Raw genomic sequence first — 27,678 nt, forward strand, 5'->3', positions numbered from 1 at the left:
ACGTGAACCATGGCAGAAAAATGGCTACATCCCCGCAAGATCAAACACCGCAAAAGTTAGTAAAGGTCGTGTTGAAAACGGTTGAAAACTGCTACGCAACCGGAGGTGGTAGGGCGGGACTTCAGCGGGTGGCTCGTTCCGCCCAATGAGAGGCTGATCTATGCAGCGAACTTCCGCCCACTCAGACTACAAATGGAGTGACACTCCACGATGGAGTGGGAGTGGGTAGGGTCCAGTTTTGGAAAGGCCCATGATGATTGCTGAATGTGTTAACACAACGATACACTTTCATGGTCCTTGGAATTACCATTCATTTTTTTTTGCAGACACTGTTTGGGAAATGTTGCATAGTAAGTTTAGTATATGATCAGTTTTATGGTCTGTTCATCACTTTGATTAAGCAGAAGCAAAACTACAGTAACAAGTGTCTGTGTTCTGTGATGCAAAATCAGCTTTGATCAACACTAGAAAAAAAATTAAGAGGCATGAAAAACTCCAGACAAAAAACACAAATTTTACAACAGAGACAAACGACAAATTTATGGATCTGGAGCAATGACATCACATCAGAGGGACTGTGGAGAAGCTCAACTAACAAAGAAAAATTAAATGATAATTTGGTAAAAAATATATATAAATCCACATATCTGTGTTTAGAGGGATTAAAATTAAACAGCAGGCGATCAGACAAGTGAAAACAGAAAACTAAAACTAATTTACTAAATCATTCAGCTGTGGTTGTAATATCAATCCAATCAATATCTTTTATATAATGAATAGTGTAAAATAACAGCCAGATTAAAATCAATTCCAATTAACACATTAATACATGACCGGTAGTGTTGACGAAGGGGTAATTAAGCTCAGTTGATCGTGCTGTGAGGGTGTGTCACTGGTCTGGAGGGCTGAAGGTTGAAAATATGGAGTTTTGAGCCTCATTTAAAAAACTGCAGCCTTACTGCGTTCTGATAATCAAACTGCTGCCCTACGTTTGACCAACTTTATTTTTGAATACCTTTTAAATTTAGGAAATGTTTCTGCCTGCAGTTCTATTGCTAAATAAACGGCAAATAAACTGTTTTACAAAATTGAATTTTGTGTTTATCTTGTAATACTTTTACCTACTTTGATATTAAAAGGTGAGGAGTGTGAGGTTTAGGGATATTTAGAGGCAACTTGAGGTGAGAATTGCAGATTGCAACCAGCTGAAACTTTTTCTGGTTAGAATTCCTTCAATATTCATTGCTTGGGAGCTGAATTACCCACAGAGGTATCCTCCTCTCCAAACCAAACAGACCCAGTGATTTAAATTGGTAAAAACACTGAATAAAGCAGTTTCACATGAAAAAAAATAGTGTTTTACGTGAAGGGTTCTATCTGGAGGCAGCATTTGGTTTGTCCATTCTGGGCTACTGTAGAAACATGGCCATGCAACATGGTGATGTTTACAGACGAGGACCCACTCCCTATGTAGATATAATGGCAGAATTTGAAAATACTCCCTCCCACTAGTTGACCATAAACAAATGTAACCCAGTGTTTCCTGTCTATTGATTTGTCATTTTCCAATGTTCTCTCAGCTCATTCACTCACTCTTGCCAGGCTCTTATTTCTTATTTTTCTGCCTTCCTTCTCTTTGGGTTGCTTTGCATTGTAAGCAGTTTTTGCCAATGCTGGAAAAGCAACTGTCTCTGCAGGATTCTTCACAATTGAATCAGACTTTCATTGAAAGGACGTGCACGCACATCTTCATTTGTAGAACAGCCAATAGAAAGGTCCTGTCTCTGAAATGACCTGTGATTGGCCAAAGTCTCCCATCACAGTCTGAAACAGAGCCAAGTGGAGGTGCAGGAGTCTAGTTTTCTCTCAGTCCTCTTGAATTACAATATGCTCAAAGTTTTTTATGGGACTTGTGCCCAATGATGCCAAAACTAAACTGCCTACCCCAGCTGTAAAGAGAAATGAGTATGGATTTCTTTTTGGCAGATACTTGGTGCTCCAGTGTTGGTTCAAAAGTGTAAAACTGTCCTCAGTCCACCTCTGACAGCCTGCACTGATGATCACATTCTTCAAATCAGAGTGGCTGTGAAGTTACTAGTTAACTTTCCACCTCTCGAAATCAGAAGGACAATAACAGACACCAATAACACAATGACATGCAGGTCGTTTTCAGTAAATAGGACTAAAAATTTCGTCACATTCTTGTGTAGGATAAACCACAAGCGATGGTTATAATGATAATAACCATTAGAGAGCCACCCCCTTTTTGTCCAACCTATAATTTCCTCCCTCCAAACAAGCGTGAGTGTCCTCAGAAGTGGCCCCCTCTCTCTCCTCTCAGTCAGCTGTGCTCGAGTAGCGCCACTCGCTACCCTATCATTGTCCACTGCAACAAATTGCCTCTGTACAATTCGGCATTGCTGAGCAAAACCCCGCCGTTCTACCTGGTAATTTCCTCGCATTTTGTACCTAACCTTTCCTGGGGGTAATGGCTCAGATGGAAGGAGGTACGCCAGCAGCTGGCGCACAGGAGAGTGGCTTCCCTTCAGCTTACCAAATGCGTTACTGCAGCAGAGGTGGGGATCCAGGCGTTAGACGCATATAGAGAGTGGGGACTAATTACTGGGTTGTGTTCATGAGGTGCTAAGGGGTCTGGTCATGACTTGAATGTGGGCGTTATGTGGAGGTCCCTGAACAAATTTAGTTAGATTTTATTCAGTCATAAAACATCATATATACCCAATACAAAATTAAAGATGTTTAAAGCAAACGACACAGACTAGACCATGTTTTAGCAATGCTACTTTCTGTGGCAATGTCAGTCAACTAGTTGGTCAGTCTGTCATTCGACCACTTTGGTCCTGACTGAAATATCTCAACATCTACTGGATGGATTGTTATTACAATTCATCCTCATGGAAACATGAATATTTGTACCAAATTTAAGTACATTGTGATAGGATTATGTCATCACTTTGGCAACATCTGCCTTTTCCTTATTTGACATTCACATTAGCTTCAGTTGCACTTCAGTGCTAATTAGCAAATGGAGGCAATTAAAAGTAAATTAAATTAACAAAGCGAAACACAGTCAATAAACAAAAGTTATTTATTAGGGAGGGGTTCAGTCACGTTTGATGAAACCAAGCGGTTGTTACTATGGAGCATGAAGGCATCTATTTTAAGTCCATGTGGATAAAAAGCTTCAGCCAAATGAATGTAATGTTATGTGAATAGGGACGATGTCATGATACCAGAAATTTAGTAGCTGATACCAACATCACTGAAATTCCATGATTCTCAATAACCAATTCGATAGAGTTGTAGAAAAAAAACAAAAACAAAAAAACAATAAATCCCATGTTCTTTAACTTACTCTTCTTTGTTCAAAACATTCAAAGTTAATCTAATTCAAGCCCTTCTGTGTGGAGTTTGCATGTTCTCCCCGTGTCAGCGTGGGTTTCCTCCAGGTGCTCCAGCTTCCTCCCAAAGACATGCAGGTTAACTGGTGACTCTAAAGTAGGTGTGAATGTGAGTGTGAATGGTTGTCTGTCTCTATGTGTCAGCCCTGTGATAGTCTGGTGACCTGTCCAGGGTGAACCCTGCCTCTCACCCAGTGTCAGCCGGGATAGACTCCAGCCCCTCCGCGACCCCCAACAGGATAAGTGGTTACGGAAAATGAATAAACGAATGAATCAAATTTTATTATTAATCCCTGATGATCCACCTTGAATATAACGTGCTAGTCTGTGTGGGTTCATGAGATTTTGTTGGAGAAAAAACTGATTTATAAATAGCCTACAGTATGTATAGTTCTCCTTCATTGTTGTTGTTGTTCAACACTGAGTTATGGCCAGAAATGTGTTTTTGTAGAACAGTATGATGTCACAGTGAAGTTGACCTTCGACCTTTTGGATATAAAATGTCATCACTTTATTGTTTTATCCTGTTGGACATTTGTGTGAAATGTTACCACATTTAGCGTATGCATTACTGCGTTATGGCCAAAAACATGTTTTGAGAGGTCACTGTGACCTTCGACCACTTCTTGAGTCCAGGAAGAAGAGTTGGACTCAAGGTCACAGTGATCATGGCCTTTGACCTTTAAAACCTGATTTCAATTTTAGGTCCAAGTGGACGTTTGTGTCAAATTTAAGAAATTCCCTCAGGGCATTCTTAAGATATTGGATTCAAGATAATGCAACAGATGGGGTCACAGTGACCTTGACCTCTGATTAGGGGTGGGAATCACTAGAGGATCCACAATACGATACTATCATCATGATACTTCAGTCACGATATAATATTGTTGTGATTTTAAATATGTTGCCATATGCTGAGTATTGTGATAAAATATATTGCAATATATTGCCTTTTTCAACTATAAATTATGTTATGAGGAAAATTTGTCAACATCAGTTTTATCTACTAAGACAAAGTTCTCAGTCAGTTCATCTCACTTCAGCCTTTTTTTTTTTTTTTTTTTTTGCAGCAGCAGTAAGATGTATCTAGTGGACTGAAAAAAACAAAAAGATTCTAGCAGGCTGACCAAAGTTTAATTTGTATTGGAAATATTAATAATCTCAAATAAAAAAAAATATACTTGGCACTAGGGATGGGCATCAATTTTCGATTATCAGTGATTGATTGTTAAGGTTTTTGATCGATCACAAATAATTTTGATCGATAGTCGCAGTGTTTCCCCTACAATGCCTGGCATAGGTCCGGCGAGCCGCCGTGCCAACGAGACCCCCCACCCGGCGAGTTGCCGTGCCAACGAGACCCTTCCGCCCGGCGAGCACGGCAGCTCGACGGGCCTACGAGACCCCCACTGGACCTATGCCAGGCAAAAAATCAGAAACAGACGGAGGCCTCATCGCTCTCCAAAGCCTCGGCGGCTTCCCTTGAGGCCTCTGAAAAAACTACGCCATTGAAAGACGGAGGTTTTGCTGAAAACTGAAGCCTGTAACTCTCGCTGGCAACGGTTGTAAACACCCAGGGGTGAACTGCGCATGCGCGCCATTCTTCCTCTTTGGCCTGGGGGGTTGAAGCTCAAAACTGGGGCAGCTGCGCTCTCTTGCGGCGACAGTCTGCACTGCACTCTTTTGTTTTCTCTCTTTTGAAATACTCGCTTATCAATTAATCGATAATTGATCGTTAATTTTTTTGATGATCAAAATAATGAATTTTGATCATTCGCCCATCCCTACTTGGCACTGTGTGATGATATGATATTGCCACACAGAAATATTGAGATACTATGCTGCATCGATTTGTTTCCCCCACTTCTACCTCTAACCACGAAAATCTGATCTGTTCATCGTGGCCGTCTGTGTCAAATTTGAAAAAATCATAGACGCTCTTGAGATATCCTGTTCATGAGAATGGGATAGACGGACAACCCAAAAACATAATGCTTCCTTGTTATTCTGTCACGGAGGCATAAAATGTAGAACATGCAGCACTCAGAACAGACGCTCAGCGCCTCATAGTGTAAATACGCAGCACTGCCACTGCAAAAATGTACAAAATACGGTGGCCTCAACAAGCCGAAACGGATCTGTGACTGCAGCTGCACTTTTCTGTTTTCTTCTTTTTCTTCCTTTGTCATTTAACGGCAGACTACAACACTTGTAAGCACATATGCTGCCCTGTCTGGTCAAGAACAATTGCATCCCTACGGTACTGGAGACAAACAAGTACCATCATGTTTGTTAAGAAATTTGGCATCCACTTGGTACTGGGTATCAGTTCTCCACACCCATAAATGTGAAATAAAGTAAAGAAAAAGTATTTCAGGCCCTGCGGTTTGTATGTCTGGATCCTTTGCAGCTTTACAACTTGTAAAAGAAAAAAAAAAACTTGTGGCAATTTGAACAAATTTATGGAATTTCAATTTCACTTCAACAGAGGCCTTTCATGTCAAGGGGATAAGTGCTTTTAGTGAAGAGGGGGTAATTCTGGTTGGAGCTGGGGTTTCATCATGTAAATAAGGCTAATCAAAAAGCAACAGGCCTCATGCCTCACTAATGCCTCGTGGCAAAGCAGTCAGGATTTCCCACAATGGGAAAATAAGAGGGTGCTACAAATACCAGCACAATTTGTTTTGTCTCCCTCAGGCGATTTTAAAGAGCTCAATTTAAATAGAAGAGAAGGCATTAAGAAGTCCTGTGAAATGGACTGGTTTTACTTATCTCTGCATACTGATGACATAACAAGTGGTGAAGAGTAAAATCCATCTACACAGACATCACCACTTTGGTTAAGTTGATCATTATCTGTTGATGCACAGTGAGCATTTGGAAACATGTTCTTTCCAATTATGTTGTCAAAGTTGAAGTTCTTTTTCCAAAGTGAAATTTCTCCTCTTGTATGTGTCATTTCCTGTAGGTTTGAATGGCAGCAGTAGGATGTCTAAAGCTTCACCGAGCACAAAGTTTCCACTTTCTGACATACAGTATAAACTTGTCAGGCACTGAAACCATTGGTTGCTCAAAGTATCTGAACTACTTCTTCAACAGCAGTAATTGTTCAAGCAAACTCTTGGATTTTCTAACAAGCCAAAACACTGCCTTGAACTCTGACAAGCGTGAACAAGCTGCTGGAGATTCAGTTTCTTTGAGTTTCAGTGGCCTTATTCATCACCTTCCAATACAAAGTTCCCTGCAGTTAAACAACCACGGTGTGCAACTGACTGCATTTCACATTTGTCGTGTGTTTGTCTGCTTTACCACTCCTCCCACTACGACTTCCAAGAGGGGTTGCAATGGTATGAGATTGTCATGGTATGATAACTGCCTCAGGTTTCTCAGTATCACGGTATTACAGTAGTTATATTATTTTCTGTCAGAATGACTCTTAAAGGAACGAAAACAGACGGGTGTTTGTTGGTTGAACAAACTTTGTACTACTATAATTGGAACTTGAAACCATTTAGGAAACGGAAGTATGTGTACAAAGTCTCCCCTTAGAAAATAACTAAAATAAAGGAGATTCAATGTCTGGTTACATTTTTTTCCAATATCACAGATAAGCAAATATATGGTATTAAAACTTTAACTTTTATATCACGGTATACCTTGAAACCAGTGTATCACTGCAACCCTAGTTCCAAGCTCCTCCATCTAGCATTAAGCACAGATGTCAGGGAATGAGCAGACCCGTCACAGTTGCAGTGACATACTTGGTGGCAGTTTGTCTAAAAACTGAAGAGTTGTTGTTGTTTTTTTTCATTAAATGTCCAGAGAAGTAAAGAAAAATAAATCTTATAAAAGAGTGCGTTGTGTGTCCTTTACCCTCATATGGGCACATCATTTTAAAGATTTTTTGGGGCCTTTTTGTCTTTATTTTGATAGGACAGTTTAAAGGAAAACTTTGGTATTTTTTCAACCTGGGCCCTATTTCCCCATGTGTATGTGTGCGTATGATTCATAGGTACAACTCGTACTAAAATTGGTTGACGTCACACAGCCCAGAGGTAAGGGAAACGCTTAGTATGCTATTTACAGAGATAGCACTGGCGATCTGAACCGGTCAGTGGCGAAAAAAGCACTTCTAATGCGCAAACTTATACGCGACGCATTTGCCCCCGTTACCGTTTTAGCTCGTTTCGCAGCTCCCGGTTGCATCCGCCTCCCTCAATACTGAACCAATTTTAGAACGAGTTGTACCTATGAATCATACGCACATATACACATGGGGAAATAGGGCCCAGGTTGAAAAATACCAAAGTTATCCTTTAAATGTGAAAGAAAGAAAGAGAGGGAATAGCATGCAGCAAAGGGCAGCAGGCTGGAATTGAACCTGGCCTGCCGCGGCAAGGACACAGCCTTGGTACATGGGTGCCTGTTCTACCAGGCGAGCAAATGGACTTTGGCAACTTTGGTGTTTCAACCCTTCGAAACCTGGAGCAACACCACTTTTCTTATGCTGCTTTCAGATGCCTTTTGCAAGTATTTAAGCTTTTGAACCCCAAGCAAATTGGTGCAAATTCTTTTAAAGACATGCGGAAAAAGGCAATGAGCAACTTGGTATAAATGCCCAACAAATTGCGAGAAAAAAAAAATAGATTTAGAGAATTAAATAAAAAGAACTAGGAAAAAAGGGAAAAACTGTATTTATAGTTATTCTTATTATTAGATTTTACATTTATTTTAAGCACTTTTTCCAGGTCGTTTGTTTCTTTTTTTTCTAATATTCTTGTTTTTAATTTTCTCTTTTTACTAATTTCTTGCTAATATTTGGGTCATTTCTTCTTTTTAATCGCCTTCTTCCCATGTTTTTAAAAGAAATAAAGCCAATTTGCTCAGTTTTCAAAGAGTTTGTTTGACTTTAGTCACACAATTACACAAACTAACTACCTGATGGAGGCAGCGGTAGACCAGCAGTGTCTGTGATGTTAAATCACTGTTTTCATGAATCGAGTCTGGCTTTGAAGAGAGCGATATAACAGCTTCAGTTCCCTGTTGGAAGTTGCTGTCTGATAGCAAGGTAAAGCGATGAAAATACTCTAAATATAGCATGCACTTTAACTGTTAGAGATTTTTTTAGGTGGCTAAAATATGTTTTGTTGCTGACCCCTTCAGAGCAGTACACTGCTCAGCTTCCGTGTCAGTACTCCAGTCTGCTTCTCCGAACTGGGACATGCCGACTGACATCTACTGTAGGTAATACACTGACTATGGATGAATACCTTATACAACCCCACTTGAAAACCTATATCCCTTTAACACAGTCTTCAGTACATGTCTACAAGAAACAGGATGAAGTGTGGAAACTGAGATCTAATTATCTGATACGTTCTCTGGCATTTTAACAGCTATAAAGAGCTTTTCTGGCCTGGGCTGCCGGTTCACCACTGACCCTGCTGGCATGTCAGCATGACAGTCTGAAGGCAGATGGTTTCGTGACTCAAGCCAAAAAGTTGGACACTGTAGCCGGAAGTTATTTTAGAAGTTTACTCTTGGTATTAGTTTTGATTTCAAGTGATAAGTGCAGAATATTAAACCAAAGTGAAGCAGCCCGAGTGTTATCTGAGGCCCTGCCTATACCTCTACCCATCACTGCTTCATTTCCTCTATCCCATCCTGGGTGACATCTCTGCATCTCCCTCTCGTCAGCAGGTGACAGTTTGTCAAGAGAAAGTAAACAGGAAGTTAACAGCAGTTTGGAAGAAACTATCAAAAATCCTGGCATCTGCACTTTATCAGTGTTGACGTCTGGTGTTGTGAACAGTCACAGCGGGCTGCTGCCTCGTGAGTCCTGACTCAGGTAATGATGACGAAGACCTTCTCTGCCTGTTAACGGTTAGACTGGGAGTTTGTTTCCCCACAGTTCTCATTTATGCTGAACGATCATCAGAAATTTCCTCTGCAGCTGAGACTGGATGCCCTCAAGGCACACTGGGAAGTCTGATGTATATTTACTGCACAGAGTTTCATGTACAGTCATTAAAGCTGCACTAATCAATATTTTTATATTGCGAGTGGATCTAATGACTCTGTAATGTGCCTTTAGTGACAGTTTCATAGAAAATTACACTTTAACTCATTGCTTTGGATTTATGACCAACGGATTCTGCTCTTATCGACCCAACTTGTTTTTAGCAAACAAGCTCCGGTGAACACGTACACGACTTGCTCATCAGCAAACAGCAGACAAGGCTTAGGCGGTATCTCTGTAGTACAGTATACCAGGGTAAAAACAGAGATGCCAGTCTTTTTATTTACCTCAAACTGGAGAAGGTGTACTGAGTGCACATCATGTGCCTCCGGAGGTCAGTGTGGTGCAACAGGCAGCTAAGCTGACTGCGAGTGGTGGAGATAACGTAACAGGACCGACTGTAAACAGCTGGCCGTGTCTTGCCCTCAACAGCAGGGACAGCACAGGGAAAACAACTTACTTTCACATCTAATTGGGATCTACGTGGGAATTTGCTGGTCGTGCAAGGGGGTGGGGTTCCAGTGTAGGACCACACACAAATGCTGTCATATATCGTATACCCTGGTGAAATTCCAGGAAAGTATGAAAAATCAGAAACCGCCAAAACCTACAGCAGACACACACAGTATGTTTAAATGCAGTTATTTCGAGCTATGGTAACAGCTCGACATTTAATTGAACTACTGTCCTTGTCCCAGTATACAAGCATGAGAGGGAAATGGATTAATTGACCGAAGTATGTCCGACTCCTCTACGATAGACGGCGATTACCCCCTTTCAGCTTGTTAGTATTGGACCTTTTCTGGTTGACAAACAAATTAGCCATGATTAGCTAGAAGCAGCTGGTACCATGGTGGACAACGTTACAGCTCTGTATATTTCGTACATGCTGTGCGCTTTTTCAGTTGACATAGCACAAAGTGTGTCTCCTTGTCACACCCAAAAATGCACGGCTCTGGATGTAGATTTCGCCATGTTGTTAATGGCTTCTTCTTCTGTTACACATTTAATGCTGTTCGACTTAGTCCGACTTACAAGAAATACGATTTGGTGCGATTTCAGTCGGACTAACATGTTTACATGTATTTTAAAAGTCTGGTTTGAGTTGGACTAACACAATAAATCAATTTTCTCTAATGCCATGTAAATGTACTGACAGTTAGAGTCTAACTGGTGAACACAGTGGAGCATGTAGCAGCTAAAGAGACCAAGAGAGTTGGTGGAGACCCAAAACAGAGCCAAAAGAGAGAGAATCATGTGTTCATCAGGCAGACCCAAATGGTGGACTCGAGTTTTATCTGATGTGATTGTTAACAAAGGCGACTGTATTAAGCTGCATTTTTATCTCTTTAATGTACTCTGGCACACGTGCAACATTATAACATTATAATATTCTTCTTTTTCAATTTTTTGATGCAGAAATGCCGTGTGGTTTTGTCCCTGGTGTTTTACTTTGTCTTAAAATTAAAGTTCTAGTGTCATAAAGTCCTACACATTTACTGGCTTCTGGTAATTAAAGAGTTCCTGATTTTGGGCCTGAGCTTTACTAGCCCACTCTCAGAGTGGCTGCAGTAACTATGACGGGATCAAAGGAGGAAATCAGGCAACGTAGTATAAAGAGAGACAAAAGCTGCATAAGGAGGAGGTTGGGGTGGATGGATGGATCAAACACCGGACTTTCACCCAGGAGACTGCTGTTGGTGTGCCGTGCAAAACCAAAAGTCAGTGTAGTTATGTGTGTTGTTACATATCCTGTTACGCCACTGGATAAGAACTTTTGGTAACCCAGTTGCTACGTTTGTGACGCATGTCAGGTCTTGGTTATGTAAAAAATGTCCCAAGTGAACCCAAACATCATCTTTTCCTAAAACCTAACTAAACTGTGCTGTTTCACAATTTCACTTATGTGATTAATAACGCAGCAGTTACAAAACATTAATTAGCACCTGGTACTCTCATATAGTCATACAGTATATGTTGTTTTGGGAGTCACTGGCAACTGGCCTTTTCTGTCGTTAAAGGGATAGTGCAGTTTTAGAGTCCTCACATCACTTACAGAGATCCGAGGGGGAAGTGAGTAGCAGCACAACTGCACACCTAATGGCTGACGGCGCCCCAGATTAAAATGTCCAAAAACACATAATTGAAACCACAAAATATCTCCATACTGCTCGTCCGTAGTGATCCAAGTGTCCTGAAGCCCCGACATAAAAAGTTGTTTGGAAAAACGTCATTTGAACTCTGTTTTTAGCCTCACCCTGTAGCTCTAACTCACTAAAACTTCGACCAAGAACTTTAATATCCAGAAATTGCACCCAAATCTGATCAGGGAAGTTAAAAAGAAGTTGTTTAATGGAAAGAGGATCGACCAGACAAATAGAAATATGGATTTTCTTGGCAAACTTCTGGCTGCATGTGTGGCACATCTGGCTCCACAGGCTATAAATACACTCCCCCCTGAGTCTGACTCAGTGGCTTCATGTGCCTGAGTGTAGACTGATGAGTGTCTCTTCTATTGAGACGGAGTGGAGGGAGAGACACTTCTAGCCGTCACAGTCTGCCAATTTCTTGTGATAAAGTTAACTGGCAGATAAATTTGGAAACAGCGAATGGCTGGCAGCACAGACAGGAGAGAAACACTCTGGTGACACACACACATGCTGGGCTGGGTAAAAATAGAAACACTGCTCTGTCGTAATATGGGGAAAAAAACAGTTACATTAAAGGTGACAAATGGTGCGTGTTTGTAATGAATATGTCATTCTTAGATTGATTAGAAAACCTTTGTTTAATCTGTTTACAGGATGATTTATCACCTCCTCCCACAAGGTTCTCTTTCCATCTGTTAGTCAGCAGAAAAGTTACTGAGCACATTTCAGTGACATTTGGTAGAAAGTTACATTACATGCTGTGAATCTGGAAGCCACAGCACAATCGTCTGCCCATTTGAAAAGCACCGAAGGCTCCGAACACCTTTTTCCTCCACTTTCCTGGATACAGTTACAAAGTTATTTCAGGGCTCTTGAAGTTAAAGTCGAGGTTATTTTCTCACAGGCCATGTGAGGTGACTGAAAATGGGAGTTTTCAAGTATTGGATGAGTTTGTTTTTTTTATATATATAAAGTCAAAAGCTACAAGCCTATGGACACAAAAAGTGAAGGAGAGGATTCAAGTTTGAGTCCAAGGATGTATTTCAGTAGGAAACATTCAATCACAGAGTTTAAAATTCGGCCAGCTGAAGCTAAGATTGCACTTTGGTTTAAATCTGCTCACTTTCACATTGAGAGTATTTTTTTGTCAAATTCAGAAACTACAGAAACGGGTTTTACTCCCAACTGTTACAACAAAGCATTTTGGATTCCCTGCAGCTGACTGCTCCATAGTAAAGTAGACCGAGACTCATGAGTATTGATTTTAGACCCATCCACCATCAGATTAACTGACTGAACACTTAAGGGAACACTTCACCCACAGAAGCCTGTGTTTTGTTGAATTTGTGAAGAAAACTTTATTTTTCCTGCATGTCTCCATTGGTGAACGAAGAATCCAAAAGTGGCAAAGTGGCAGCATGCTGCAGCAAGCGTGTACGTTTGAACTCTGCTTGTTTCTCCCACTGAGCAGAGCTCAAATGCACACCATGCCCAGGTGTGCTTCTTGTGTGAATAAGTGTTTCAAATAGTAATGTTTGAGCAACAAAGCATGTGTGTAGGATGTACTAAGCTTATGACTGGATGATTGGGAGTTGGATTATACTGCAAGAGTTGAATGAGAGTATGTAAACAGATGTTTTGATATAGTTTTGCTGTTGTTACAAGTGGTCCCTGTTGACTTCAATTCATCAAGAATTTTCTCTGTTTTTGGATTCTTCGTTCACCTTGGATGAGCGAGAGAATTTTTTTTTTTCCCCAGAAATTCAATGCAACACAGGGAGAGTAATTGATATACAAGTGGTTAAGCATGTGCCGGTATGAGATTTTGACGGTATGATAACCGTGGGCAAAAATACCACGGTAACCAGTATTACCGCGGTAATAATAATAATCATCATCATCATAATAAAACAGGCGTCGTCCTATTTTCGTGCTCTAGACTTTAAAATGGTAGGCTAATATTTGTTTGACCGTTCATGAGCGACAGCACGTACCAGGCATCTCCTGTCAGTGCAACGCATCATCACACCAGTTGTTTAAATGTGTAGGCTAATACAGACCCGTTATAATTTAATAGAGCCGTTTCTTAACTTCACGATGGTGACTCCGCCCAGCAGCTTGTTGAGCTCCTCGTCATTGCGGACAGCCAGCTGCAGGTGACGGGGGATGATACGGGTCTTCTTGTTGTCGTGGGCAGCGTTTCCAGCCAACTCCAGGATCTCAGCTGTCAGATACTCCAGCACAGCCACCAGGTAGACGGGGGCGCTGGCACAGTTTCCTTTGCGCAGCAGCCTGTGAACACGGCCGACTGGGAACTGGTATCCAGCACGGGAGGAGCGGGTCTTTGCCTTGGCTCTGGGGGTTCTTCTGATGGCCCACATGTTCCCAGTAGGGCTGTCAAAATTGCTCAAAAATGATGTTCAAATATTCCTTCTAAAAATAACTCATAGGTTCAAACTATTCGAATTTTTTTTTTTTTTTCGCATTATGTCCACAAGAGGGCAAACTAATACAAGGAAACATAACTACTTGTAGGTATTTTTATTTCAACATAAACGTCTTTGAAAACATTTACATACCTACGCATTAAAACACATAAAACAATTATCTATAACTTTATGTTGTAAACGACAGCGGACCTCTCGCTCGCCCCCCCCTCTCCGACCCGTCAGGCCACACTGCCCGCGGAAGTGCCGTGAATAGCCTCAAAGCGCCGAGAAGTGAAGCCAGTTTCCTTTCGGCGCCCACGTTAACCGATTGTGTCATCCACACCGGCTGCGCCACGCCGCGCAGCTCCGTGGCCGGCTCGCGCCCTGCAGCAATCGTTTCGACGTCTGGTCTATTTTCTGCACGAGCCGTGAGCGAATGTGTCAAGCCGGGTGACGGAGACAACAGCTGGGAGCAGAACCGCTTGTCGACCAGCGTGGAGAAATGTGCGTCTGATGTGAACGGAAGTGCTCCGGCTTGCGCGAGAATTTCGGTGCGCTGCGCTTCGCAGCACTTCCGCGGGCGGTGTGGCCTTATGCAGTGCGTTCAGTGCAGCGGCCCAGGCCAATGCCCACTCGCAAAGAGGACAGCTGCGGTGGTGTTTTTTTTTCCCTCGACAATCGAATATGAATTTTCACATTCGAAGGTCCATTTTTTTTTCAAATTCGAATTTAAATTCGAATTTAGAATCTTCGTTGACAGCCCTAGTTCCCACACCACCGACTTCGTCCTTTTTGCCGGTGGGAAAAGTTCAGCTTCGCCTCCTCCAGCCATGTTTGTAGTTTGCACGTGAGTGGATTTACAGTGATTACCGACGTACTGACTGACTGAGGCTGCCTCCCCAGTAATTGTGCTGACTGCAGCGGCTGCACGTGCATGATTTCAGAGGGTGTGCCAGTTAAAATGTACGACTGGCACAGAATTATTTCTGAGTTTTGAGTTCCCGAAGCTCCCATTTATGAAACATAGGTTACACCGTTGGCCTTTACCGTCAGAACGGAAAATGGCCGGTTAGTGACATCATGACATTCTTTTACCATGGTAAACCGTGACACCGGTAACCGGCACATGCCTACAAGTGGTCATTTTGTGGGTGATGCGTTCCTTTAAGTAGAAGTAATTCAAACTGATGGCCATGACATAAATGTTAAATCAGGAAATCTGGATGCTTCTATCTTTTCTGATTATTGATTACTACTAGGCTACTACTGATTATTTCTAGGGAAGGGGTCCTTGTCTAACAGCAAAGTTTTTACTGTAGCTCATAACAGACAAGGCAAACACTGGCTCTAGACAGGGCCACATCTGGCAATGTAGTTAGAAACCCCCATGCAATGAGCTGAAGAGCTGGAAGAGACCTCTGTGGATAATTCAGCTCCCAGTTGGAACTTTCTGGATGTCTGGATCTTAAGTTACCAGAGAGAAAAGGTGAGCACACATTAGCAGACGCTATGTTAATGGGCTGTCAGTGACGAGCTGAACTATGATGAAGAAACGCTGATTTGTAACATGAAACTGTTTTATTCAATGTTTTCACCAGTTTTAATCACCTGGTCTGTTTGTTGTGAAGAGGATGATCCCTCTGCGGATAATTCTGAGCCTGGTAAAAAACCTCCTGAAAGATGAACACTGAAGGAATCCTGACCGGACGGCCATGACTAGCACATGGGAGAGGTTTCAGCTGGTTGCAATTTGCGATCCTACCTGTAGATGCCACTAAATCCTACGCACTGTTCCTTTAAGATCACTTGAAAAATACTTAGAAATAGGAAATTACAAAACAGCAGTTTCTACCACTTTAATCAGGACAAAACAAGTAGAGGCCAGGCACATTTCTGCCTAACCCTTCTACAAAATGTACTCAGTATCTTCCAAATTTGGTGTAAATTACATTTTAATGGGATAAGAGATCGAAGCAGTCACATGATCAGACTGGTTGGAAACAAACAGGTTAGAAAACAAAAGGTGAATGGTCCAATGATTAACCAAAAGGCATTTTCTAAACATCCATCACGGACACAGACCCACGTTCTGCTTCACTATGACCTAAAACCGTTTTTCTGAGTAATGTGGGATTACTAGCAACTTTTTTGCCCTCCAAATGAAGTGGTTTAGATCACCTGGATAAACTGTTGTTTTCAACCCGTCTGATTATCTGACTGGACTGAACTTCTTTTTAGTGATGTTCCCAGATCACTAGGTCACTGTTCCTGATAGACAAACCTCCCGAAATAAGACCCAAGCTGTGATAAACTGTAATTATCCTTTAGGACACTTCGAAAGTTGATTTTATTCTTCAGCCCACTGTGAGCAGCTCTGCAGAGGAGGATCCACAAAAACCCAAATGTGTGATGTTTGTAACTAATTAGTCACCGCTCAGGCTCCACTGAAAGCAGCCCGCCGGTTTCAAACACTCTTTCAACAAAATTGCTATAATTTGTTGAGCTCTGTGTTGCTGTTGTTCTGCAGACATCTCAAACAAACTCATTAAACTGATAATTACACGACAGAACAAACACGAGTGCTTCATTTTCCTCGGCTACGATGTAAAACCAAACGCCGACATTAAACACAGCATCTCGGCCGGCTCCACAAGGAAAAATTAATTAACACGGCTCTCACCTAAAGGCGGTCTGTACCGCTGCCGGTGCTCACCCCACCTACCTGTCTCTGCATCCGCTCTCCTCCTCTGTCAGACTCTAAATACCACACATAAATAATGCAAAGGCTTTCGCATCTAAACCTTCGGCTCTGTTTCCTGCTCAGATGAACCGCCAACAATGGCAAGGACGACAGGCTCAGAGTGGGAGGCATCGAGACGGAAGGAGGGAGAGAAAACTTTGGTTCACCTTCAGAAGCCTTGGAAGGAGAAATGGGGTTGACATTTGCTGGCGGCTTATAGAGGCTAATAATAATTAGTCTTTCACAGGAAATGGTAAAGGGACATTTCCACTGCCAGAGTAAAAGTTAAATTAGGTATTTAACCACCAACATCAACCTCTGGGCTGCAGCTGAGCAATGCGTTTTATGCTCTGCTTGTTGCGTGTGTGTGTGTGTGTGTGTGTGTGTGTGTGTGTGTGCAGTACGGACTGTGGCTCTGTGTTAATTTTGGTGTGGCTTCACAGCAAATGGGATTCTCACAAATACAGAATCTTAACTGAAACTGCTTTGTGAATATTAAGCAAATAAATTCAAGTATAAGAAGCTATTACGTAGCTTAAATTCTCAAACTTGGAGGGAGGTACTCCACTGCACAAGATCATGGGCCCAATCCCAATTCTCCCCCCTTGGCCCTACCACTCTGTTTTGAGTGCCACTGTGTAGGGTGGGGTGTCCCATTTCTTTTGGTGGATTGAAGGGTAGTGGTCATCTAGTCCTCCAGGAAGCCCTTTAAGCAGAGTGTTTTTAGATGCAGACTCCACAAAGAGTGGTAAAAGAAAATTCCCGAACTGTGACAGATTAAACGTAAGGAACAAGCAATGTCTATGGGTGTGTGTGTGTGTGTCTGTGTGTGTGTGTGTCTGTTCCACGTTTTTCTCCTCACTGACTTGGTCAATCCATGTGAAATTTGGCACAGTGGTAGAGGGTCATGGGAGGATGCCAATGAAGCAATATTACATCAATTGGCCAAAGGGGGGCGCTATAGCAACCGATTGAAATTGCAAACTTTGAATGGGCATATCTCATGCCCCGTATGTCGTAGAGACATGAAACTTTGCACAGAGATGCCTCTCCTCATGAGGAACACATTTGCCTCAAGAACCCATAACTTCCGCTTATATAGATTTTCCGCCATTTTGAATTTTTTGAAAAACACTTCAAATGGATCTCTTCCTAGGAAGTTTGAGCGATCTGCATGAAACTGGGTGAACATAATCTAGGGACCAATATCTAAAGTTCCCTCTTGGCAAAAGTTGGAAAACTTACTAAAACTGAGCTTCTATAAGGCAATGAATATTGCGGAGGGCGTGGCTCATCACATAAAGGTGTATAACATCTCAAGGGTTTCACCCATCACCACGCAACTTTGTAGGCATATGACCACACATAATCTGAGGGGACCCCTCCATTATTGACCCCATCAAACAAAATGGGGGCACTAGAGAGCTCATTTCTTTTTTGCCTGTATTTCATAGGACAGTGAAGCATGACAGGAAGGATGGGAGACAGAGAACACGGAAGACATGCAGCAAAGAAGGAAGGCCAACAAGGGCTAGCCGCACCTTTCCAATGTGACCTACCAGTGCGCCCCACTTTTAAGTCAATACAACATATAAACACTTTAACTATCTGCTTTTCAACGTGCTACCTCAACTACTAATGTACAGTTTTAGCCCACTAACTATCCCACTATTGGCAATGGTACTACTGTACTTTCAATACAGTACAATACCTGTATCCCAAACACACACCATGTGAAACTGTACGTGGGCAACTGTGCACTCAGTGGGTATGGACTAGTCCTTGTATAATATTGCTTTTGTTGTTTAAGGTTCCTTTTCATGAGGACATGTTCATTACTTTAGCTAACAATTTAAGCATTTATTCAGAACTTTTAGCTGACTAATGCTACAGATGATGTAATGTATGTGAGTGGCGTCTCATTTCCTTGGTTGAGATTTGGTGGAGAATTGGGATTGGGCTGCTGATAAACATCAGAAAAAAATAAAGAGCATAATAACTTCAGGAACACTTCAGAAACGCGGCCAACTAAAGAAGGAAGACATTATCACACCTGAAATGTAAAATCACCCTGCCTTTAACCTCAAATCAGTGTGTGAATAAAAGCAAGTAAAAAGCTTCTGTTAATTTCTTTACCACCAATCAGCTGATAAAATACAATCTATTCTAATCTGCTATCTATCTTTCGCTGGCTCATTTCATTTTTCTATTTAAAAATGCATTTCTTTCCCTATGCAACCTTAATATTTCCTCACCACACTTCCAATTTTCTTTCTGCATAATGTATTACAATGGCCGTGTCTTTGCATGTGAAGTAATGTTTTAATTCATTTTATTAACTGATCGGTGGTAAAGAAAAAGAAGAAAAATCTTTCAGATTGCAGGTTCAAGCTTTTTAATTCATTTAAACTGCAGTAAAATAAAAACTCACTAATAATAGCATTAATTTTTATATTCAGTTATCCAGTATTTTTGACTTGTCTGTTAGTTTTATCACATGTCAGAGGATCCATAATGAACTAAATCAGGTAAAATTCCTGCACAAGTCACAGCAAGCTTCTTTCTTTATATCCAAGTTTAAAACAGTTTGTAAAGCTGTTGTTATATCTACATCCACTGTGTCATAACGCAACTCTGAATCCTCCTGGATGTCACCACTTAAAGCTTTGCATGTTTAGAGCGGCTAACTTTAGGATCAGAAATTACTTCTTCTGTTCCTTCTCTTTCCTTCCTTCTCACTCTTATCGTCTTCCTCCTCATGGCACCATATCTGGATCCTGCTCTCTAACAACCATCGACAGTCCTGAATGTGTGTGTTTGAATGCACCGTCAGCAAATCTAAATACTGTTGCACTCTTGTGAAATCTTGTGAAAGTTCAAAAGTCCCTCTCAAAAAAGAATTACTTGTTTTCCATAAAAACCCAATAAAAGCTCATGTGAGATGAAACAGTCAGTTGGTTCGCTGTGATGCTTTTGTCCCAACCAGACTGAAGGTTTTGTCTTACCGAGTTGGTCCCCAGCACCTGCAGGTCTGGTTCTCTGGACTCTAGCAGCTTGGCCACCATGTGCAGGAAACTCTCCACGAAGGGTTTGATGCTCTGAGAGTGACAGGCCATCAGCAGCTGGTCCAGAGCCTCCATGGCGATAACAACGTTCCTGCACACAGGTGTTACAATATTAATAGTTCAACAAAATAAAATCTACCACTAATTACACATTTAAACAGCTCCCAAATACAAAAAATGTCTCCTGGGATCTATATATATAAATCAACAGGTGATTTCCTTCTTTTAGTGAAATCCTAAATGATTGAGTTGGTTTATTTTTCCCACCTGGACCTTTATGCTCTGCCATTTCTCCTCTAATCATCACGCTGTAACCTGTGACAGGCTGTTATGATACCACAACTATCACACACTCACATTTATGGATACGCTTGTTGAGCCACAAGCGTCACGTAGGTTTGCATTACCAAAGGTTTATGACAGAATCACTTGACGACACCGACTCCTGTGTGCACGGTGAGAGAGGAGAGGGACAGACACTGTGCTGCTGCCAGAGGAGCCGCTGAATGAGTTCCCTCTGAGCGGTAAGTCACTAAAAGAGTCTGAGAAGTCCCAAGTCTAAAGGTGTGGACACACCCAACCGACATCAAAGAACTAGCGGCGATGAAAGCCAACTGTTGCCAAGTGGCACGTACATTCTGCGCCTGTGTGAGAGACAGCGGAGTGAGAGAGTGGTACATCCTGTCAGCCGAGGGGTTTCCTATCTGTGCAGCCGAGCACCGCAGCACCTCCACGGACTATTACATCCAGACGGTCCCGGTGTTTCCTCCGCAGGCTCCACTTCACTCAGCTGCCCAATAAACCCGCTGCTTCTTCCCACTTTAACCTGAATAACAAACCAGGGCTCGGTGCTCCGGTTGGATCCAAACGGAGAGCCGGGGCTAGCTGGGAGGCTAGCGGAGGCTAACTGGCTGTGCTTCCCTCCGGTCATGCTGCGGCTAACGCTCCGCTAGCTGCTCCCAGCTAGCCCAGGTTTGTTGTTCAGGTTAAAGTGGGAAGAAGCAGCGGGTCTGTGGGGCAGCTGAGTGAAGTGGAGCCTGAGGAGGAAGCACCGGTTAGCCCCAGTTTCACTACAGACAGATTCACTCGCTACAGGGGCGAGGGAATAAAACCTGAACAGCCAATCAGAGTGATCTCTCTCACTGACTAGCTCCGCTGCCGATTCAACATGCTCAATCGGCCGAAAAGCCACAGACGCCGATGCCGAAGTGCCGACGGTGCGGGACACACCGAAAAACGAGGCCCCGTTTCACTACAGGCAGATTCACTCGTTACAGGGGCGAGAGAATAAAACCTAAACAGCCAATCAGAGTGATCTCTTTCACCGACTAGCTCTGCCGCCGATTCAACATGCTCAATTGGCCAAAAAGCCGCCACCGCCGTCGCTGAAGGCCCGATGGTGCTGGACACACCGCAAAAACTAGGCCGACAGACGCTCGCCGACAGCCCAACTTCAGTCGACGGCCGACCGTCGGCTTGGTGTGTCATGGCCTTAACAACGCCGTAATTTATTCCACACTACTGAAGCTGCTCCTCTTTTTGGAACCTCCACAGAGTCTGTAATAATTTTGCTTTCAGCCATGCACATTGAAATATTGCGAGTATCACAATATAAATGTTTTAATATGAGATTAGAAGTTAAACCAGTATTATTGTGAACGAGATGATATGGCACACCCGAAGACGGAATAGTCTATTCTATCCATTAACACAACAATAGAGTGGTTCTTTTTACTCAAGAAAAGTCTTCAGTCAAGAACCACTGGACCACAACACAGGCCAACTCACAGAATTAGTGTTAAGTATTAACAGTTAAATGTTCACTGCTGATGGAGGCATAAACTGAACTCAAGATCTGCCTCTTGGATGCTGTGAAAATTAAGATGACGTTTCAAATTCAGGCAGTTTGGAAAAACTAACTGAATCTGTAAGAGTCTTTTCCTCATAATATGACATGCACATGACATGACAAATGAAGTCTTGTCTACACTGATATCTTTCTAACATATGTTGGGATCGATGCCTCACTGAGGGGGACCATTGTTAGAACTCAGCCTTAACACGGGCCCGACCTCATAACAGATCTCCAATCAAAATGTAAAAATGGCTTTTGAACATAATTAATAATTATTTCTGATAGCCATTTTTATACTTTAATTAGAGATCTGTACGAGGTCAGGCCCTTGGTGAGGCACAGATCCCAACAAATACCAATATCTTTTGTTTCACTGCAATAACGTGCCTGACACTTGCACGCAACATCACCAAGGTCTCCACACACACCCTAAAGTCTAGACATTGATTATTTCTTAAAAAGAGTCTCTGCAGCGTTACTGTGGATCACTGCAGTTCTGTGGGTTCGTCTCCAGGTGGACACTGTGGACAGAGCGTCTGTGGACTTCACATGTTATGAATTTACAGAGGCAGAAAGCGACTTATCAATTTGCTCCATCTGGGATGAAAACGCTTTGCCAAATCCAACGACAGCTTTGGGATCTGAGTGACATAACAAAGCCGAGCATGTGGACATGTCACTTCACTGGACGGACAGAGTGTTTTGGGACGTGCCAAATGGTTCTGTAACGACACATGGGCGATTACAGATGGAAGAGAGAGAGATGTGTTTGTTCTCTGACTGTCAGCTTCTGGGAATAAAAATCACAGCCAATTAAACACCATTTCTGACATTATAATCACTGTATTGATTTGGTGCTGTCAGTCCTCTTTTAGAAATACATGAGGGAGATTTTGTGTCTCAATTCATTTTAATTAGTTTCCAGGAGCAGAATGCACTGAGAGGTTCAGAGAAATGTAAATGAACAAGACTTTTAATATCACACAAGTCATTCTGATGAGTTTAAAGATGATTTCTTTGAGAGCTTTCTTTGCCTCGTGTTGTTAAATGTCCCTTTATCATTCACAAAGCAGTTTGTGCATGGTTTTTATTTGCTTTGTTTACAGGCGTCATATATTGTCATATAATGCGGTCAATAGACAAGTGAGGGGCATTGTAAATGTTCTAGGACTGTTTGCATTAAAAACTAGAATTACCACATTGCAGTTATATGCCTCTGTGAACCAGTGAAGATACAGTTTACATCCATGTCAGTGAAAACATGGATCCTTCACACACAGAGGATCTATACAATCAGCACAGTTTCAAGATTAGAGTCACCACTTCAGTATCTGACCAAATGTCTCCCCTTCTGTTCCTGAGATATGACGCTGAGTAATGGCCTGAACAGTGTTTTTGCAGAACATGATGTTGTCACAGTGAAGCTGACCTTTGATGTTTTTGCAGAACATGATGTTGTCACAGTGAAGCTGACCTTTGACCTTTTGGATATAAAATGTCATCACTTAATTATTTTATCCTGTTAGACATTTGTGTGAAATTTTGTCATAATTAGTGCATGGATTTTTGAGTTACGTCCAAAAAAAATGTTATGTTAGGTCACGGTGACATTTGACCACCAAATTTTGATCAGTTCATCATTGAGTCGTCCAAAGTGGATGTTTGAGTACGTAGAGTTTTCCTACAGCATAGCAAGTGGATTTTGTGTATGTGAGAAAGGCCCAGATGTACACTCCATCAGCACGAACTTCTGAGTACAAGACATGAGATTACCAGTCATACTCCCCCACCCCCACATGCATTGCGGCTCTTCAGACTGTCTAATGACGGACTGCGAGGCAGATATTGTTTATAATTAACCATTAGACAAAATAATCACTAATGATGGTGATTGACCTTAAGATATAGTTTAGAGGAACAGTGCAGGCGCCTACATATGTAATGTATAAATCATATTTAACTAGGGCTGTAGTCAACCAAAGAAAATCTTGGTCGACGAAAGTCGAACATAATCTTCAACTAATCAATTAGTCGTGGAGGAAAAAAAATCTGCACATTATCTTTACTTGTGACATTATTTAATTAGGCTACTAAAACACTGAGTTTGTGTCACACAGTTGTTATAGTTACAGGCTATTTAACAGGCCGGGGGTGCACCATGGGTGCTCCGCGGAGAGAGAGACCTCTGTATTTGAGACGGGAGTGGGAGGCGGGAGGTCCGACGCTTCCAGCGAGGGGAGAGGGAGAAATATAACAAAATAAGATAAAATAGGAAAAACCTGTCTCCCTCTTTTATTTTATTTTATTTTCAGCGTTTAATCAAGGCGGAGGCAGGTGGCGGAAGGTCCGAGACTTCAGCGAGGGGAGAGGTAGAAACAAACAGCCAATATGTGTGTGTGTGTGTGTTATGTTCAGGTGTTGTCACGTAAATAACAGTGCCCAAGCAATAAACAGGACAGACAATAGGATTTTATTTATTTTTACACTACATTTTCACTGAAAGCTGACCGAATCCAACCCGAGCCCGAATACAATTTATACATTTTTGACCAAACCCGGCCCGACCCATCGGGTAGGCCTGCTGTCGGGACCCGTCGGACTCGGATCGGGTAGCCACACTCTAGTGTGTGTATGTGTCCCCTATCTATAGGGACCTATCTGAATTTCTGTCTTTGAGAGATATTATTTTGTAATATAACTGAATTTTCTATCCATACATTTAAACTTTAAATATATTAAAATTATAAGGCATCTTTGAGTAAACTGCGAGTATCATTTAAGTAGGCTACGTCGTGGCTGGCTGAGTGTCCTCTTTTTGGAAATCAAAATACGGTCACCCTAAGGTTCACTGACAAAACAACTGTCTTATACTAAACACGTTTTCCAAGCAAATACAACATGCTAACGTTATTAGCGCCAGCCTATGGCATTTTACTTTTTTTTTTTTTTTTTTTTTTTTTTTTTTTTTTTATATACTTTATTAATCCCCGAGGGGAAATTCAATTTTACACTCTGTTGTCAATTACACACAGGTCCGAACACACACATGCACAAACTGGACCTATACATGCACTAAATGGAGAGATGTCAGAGTGGGCTGCCCATGACAGGCGCTCCGAGCAGTTGGGGGGTTCGGTGCCTTGCTCAGGGGCACCTCGGCAGTGCCCAGGAGGTGAACTGGCACCTCTCCAGCTACCAGTCCACGCTCCACATTTTTGGTCCGGACGGGGACTTGAATTTTTGGTCCGGACGGGGACTTGAACAGGCGACCCTCCGGTTCCCAACCCAAGTCCCTATGGACTGAGCTACTGCCGCCCCAAATTACATTGTATAAATTAGCCTAGCGACGAACAGTGATTTCCTCTGCTCATATGAAGCCAGGATAAATCACACACAAGACTTAAAATGCTATTTTAGTGGAGGCTTTACTGTCTTCACAATTTAGCATTTCTTATCTGTGAAATATAAGTAGATCAAAGCTTCGTTTCCACTGAGGGAAATGGTTTCAGTTTACAGAGACAGACAGTAGGTCTGCGTCACCGCGATGCTGAGCGTGAGGGTGGGCGAGTTCAACTTTCTGTCAACAACGGGGGTGAAAGGAATAACACAGAAAACAGGAAATAATGGATTAATCCTGTAAAGCTGTTGATGTAGCATTTTTCACCTTATGAAAGTAACACGGCGATTATTCGACTAATGAGAATTTGGTTGGACGAGAGAATAGCGACCAAATAATCAACTAATCGACCAGGAGACTACAGCCCTATATTTAACACTAAAATGTTTGATAATTGAAATAATACTGGTAAACATCAGAGTGGAAGAAGTTATGCTGATTGACATTTGTAATAAACAATTTTCTTTCAGTAGCTCTGATAGGTAACGTGATCGATCGGTACAGTCATGATGCAGAGAAGACGTATCGCTTTACTTCAGTTTGCTTCAGTGTGAACAGTCTGCTGGTAAAGACATACTTAATTGTTAATTTAACAGGCAGTATGTAGCACATACTGATTGGCTGTGTAGTATGCTGTATATTACTACACAACTTCGATCACAGTGTGTCTACACAGGGTGCATTCAGGTACAGCATTAAGTGTAGGTCACAAGTGTTTTGGCACAATGCACACCAGCACGTTTATCATGCACGTAAAAAGAAGGAAAGAAGGCTTAAGGTGTAAAAATGTATTTTGGGCTGTTACAAACTACCTTCATGCATCTTTTCACTTGTCCTCTTATTTCTGATTGGAATTTGGATGTTTGACACACACACACTGTGTTTCGTCACTTCCACAACCTCTTCCTCTTCTCCACCCCAGGTTTAATGTAGCCTTGGAGTTATGGAGTTAGCTCAGAGCTTCACCTCAACCTGTTTTTTTTGTTTTTTGCCTGGAGCCGTTTCATTTTATCAAATGCGTATTGTGGAAATCTGTCTTGCAAGGCGAGATCTGAGGGTTAAGGTGCATCATTTTTATTCGTTCTCTGACCTTTATCCTCAACAGACATCAGAAAAACTGATGATGTTTTTGCAGGATGTGAAAGATTTCTGTGTGTTTTCTTGTTTGACTGAAAAAAACATCTACAGCTGGTCTGCTTGCGTCAGTGTGTGAAACTGTGTGAGCTGTATAAATGTTTGCCGTGTGTTACTGTGAGAGCAAAATTACTCCAATTCTGCAGGTAAACAGGAAGCCTCAATCTTTCTTGGCAATAAAAACCAAACTCGAGGTCGAATGAGTGACTCACCCGTAGCGGTGTCGCACCACATCTCTGCTCAGCCTCTCAGCCAGGTAAGCTCCGATCCTGTCCAGTTTCTCTGGAGCCGACACAGCGTAGAAGGTCAACTTCTCCATGTCTGATTTACTGAGGCCATCCTGAAGAAAAACACAGGGCGGTCCACAGTCACATTATTTACAGGAGAAGTCTGGAGAGGTGAAACAAAGCCTGATGTATCTTCTTCCTGTGTGACGTAGAGCTCCACTGTAAAATGTGTTTACACTGATGTTTATTTTGTTTTAATCCTACACACACCGTCCTGCTGCTGCAAATACATGAATGGTTGATGCAATACTGTTATATTTTTTATGTTTTTATATTGTATGCTTTATTTCTTCTGGACTGTTATTGTGAGGCAGCAATACTTGTGCAGCTCCTTAGCCTAAGACGAATTTCCCCACGGAGACAATAAAGTGTATCATTTGGCATCATATCGTATCGTAAATACTTACTTGAGCGCCAAATGTGGGTCGATCCGCCACTGAAAATAGTGCCCAAAGTCACTATTTCCTCCTGTTTGTTTGGTAAAAACTAAACCAAGCAGCTGTTTGAGGAAATTACTGAGACCTTGGTTTTTAAATCATAACTTTATATTTGTGTTTTTCTAGATTTATGTCTTCAGTAGGAACCAATGCGCTTGGAGCCAGGAGCCACAGACAGGTAGACAGCCTGGGGATGTCACAGTCAAGTTTTTTGCCCCAGTGTCTGCCAATACTTAGTCCCATATTTAACTATGAAGGGGAATATGTGAGTTTGTAAGTAAACAAGTAAATATGTGCCCTAATAGAGTGTGCCAGTAATCCCTGAACTCCGTTAGCGCTTTTAGCACTTCCGGTTCTCTCGTCTAAAAGTCAATACGTTTTTTGAATGGGATTTTGGTAAAATGCCTCAAATAAGGTCTGTGGTTAACAAAAGCTTAAGCGAGTTTCAGGTTTTGTTCTACGACATAAAACACGTCAGTAAATACCCTACTTGTGAATTTTGAAGCTTTTACGTGTCGTAAAAAAGGCGGTTGCTAACAAGTTGCTCAATACGACTACAAATCCTGTCGGGGACATTAAACGTCATCACCCCCGAACAGGCGAGAGTGCTGGCAGTCCGCCATTACAGCTTCTTATTTAGCTTAAACAGTCCGATTTCCCCATTATACAATGTTTTTAAAATAAAGCAGCCGAAATCAGTTGAAAGCTTAGTGGCGGTGACGTCAAGAGTCATGCGACCCTGG

The 27,678-nt window shown here is 42.0% G+C and overlaps 1 protein-coding gene across 2 annotated transcripts in view; it reads right to left on the reverse strand.

Moving 5' to 3' along the window:
• The window catches only part of efr3a (EFR3 homolog A (S. cerevisiae)), a 592,036-nt gene that overhangs the window by 105,296 nt on the left and 459,062 nt on the right, over window positions 1–27,678 (reverse strand). For both annotated transcript variants that reach the window (XM_050074483.1, XM_050074482.1), the window contains exons 4-5: window positions 26,424–26,551; window positions 19,766–19,916 (exon numbers count right to left, since the gene is read on the reverse strand). In XM_050074483.1, the coding sequence (XP_049930440.1) occupies window positions 19,766–19,916; window positions 26,424–26,551 (279 nt within the window). The remainder of the gene's footprint in view (window positions 1–19,765; window positions 19,917–26,423; window positions 26,552–27,678) is intronic.

This window comes from Epinephelus moara, chromosome 21, assembly GCF_006386435.1.
Source record: "Epinephelus moara isolate mb chromosome 21, YSFRI_EMoa_1.0, whole genome shotgun sequence".
In the NCBI taxonomy this organism is placed as follows: domain Eukaryota; kingdom Metazoa; phylum Chordata; class Actinopteri; order Perciformes; family Serranidae; genus Epinephelus; species Epinephelus moara.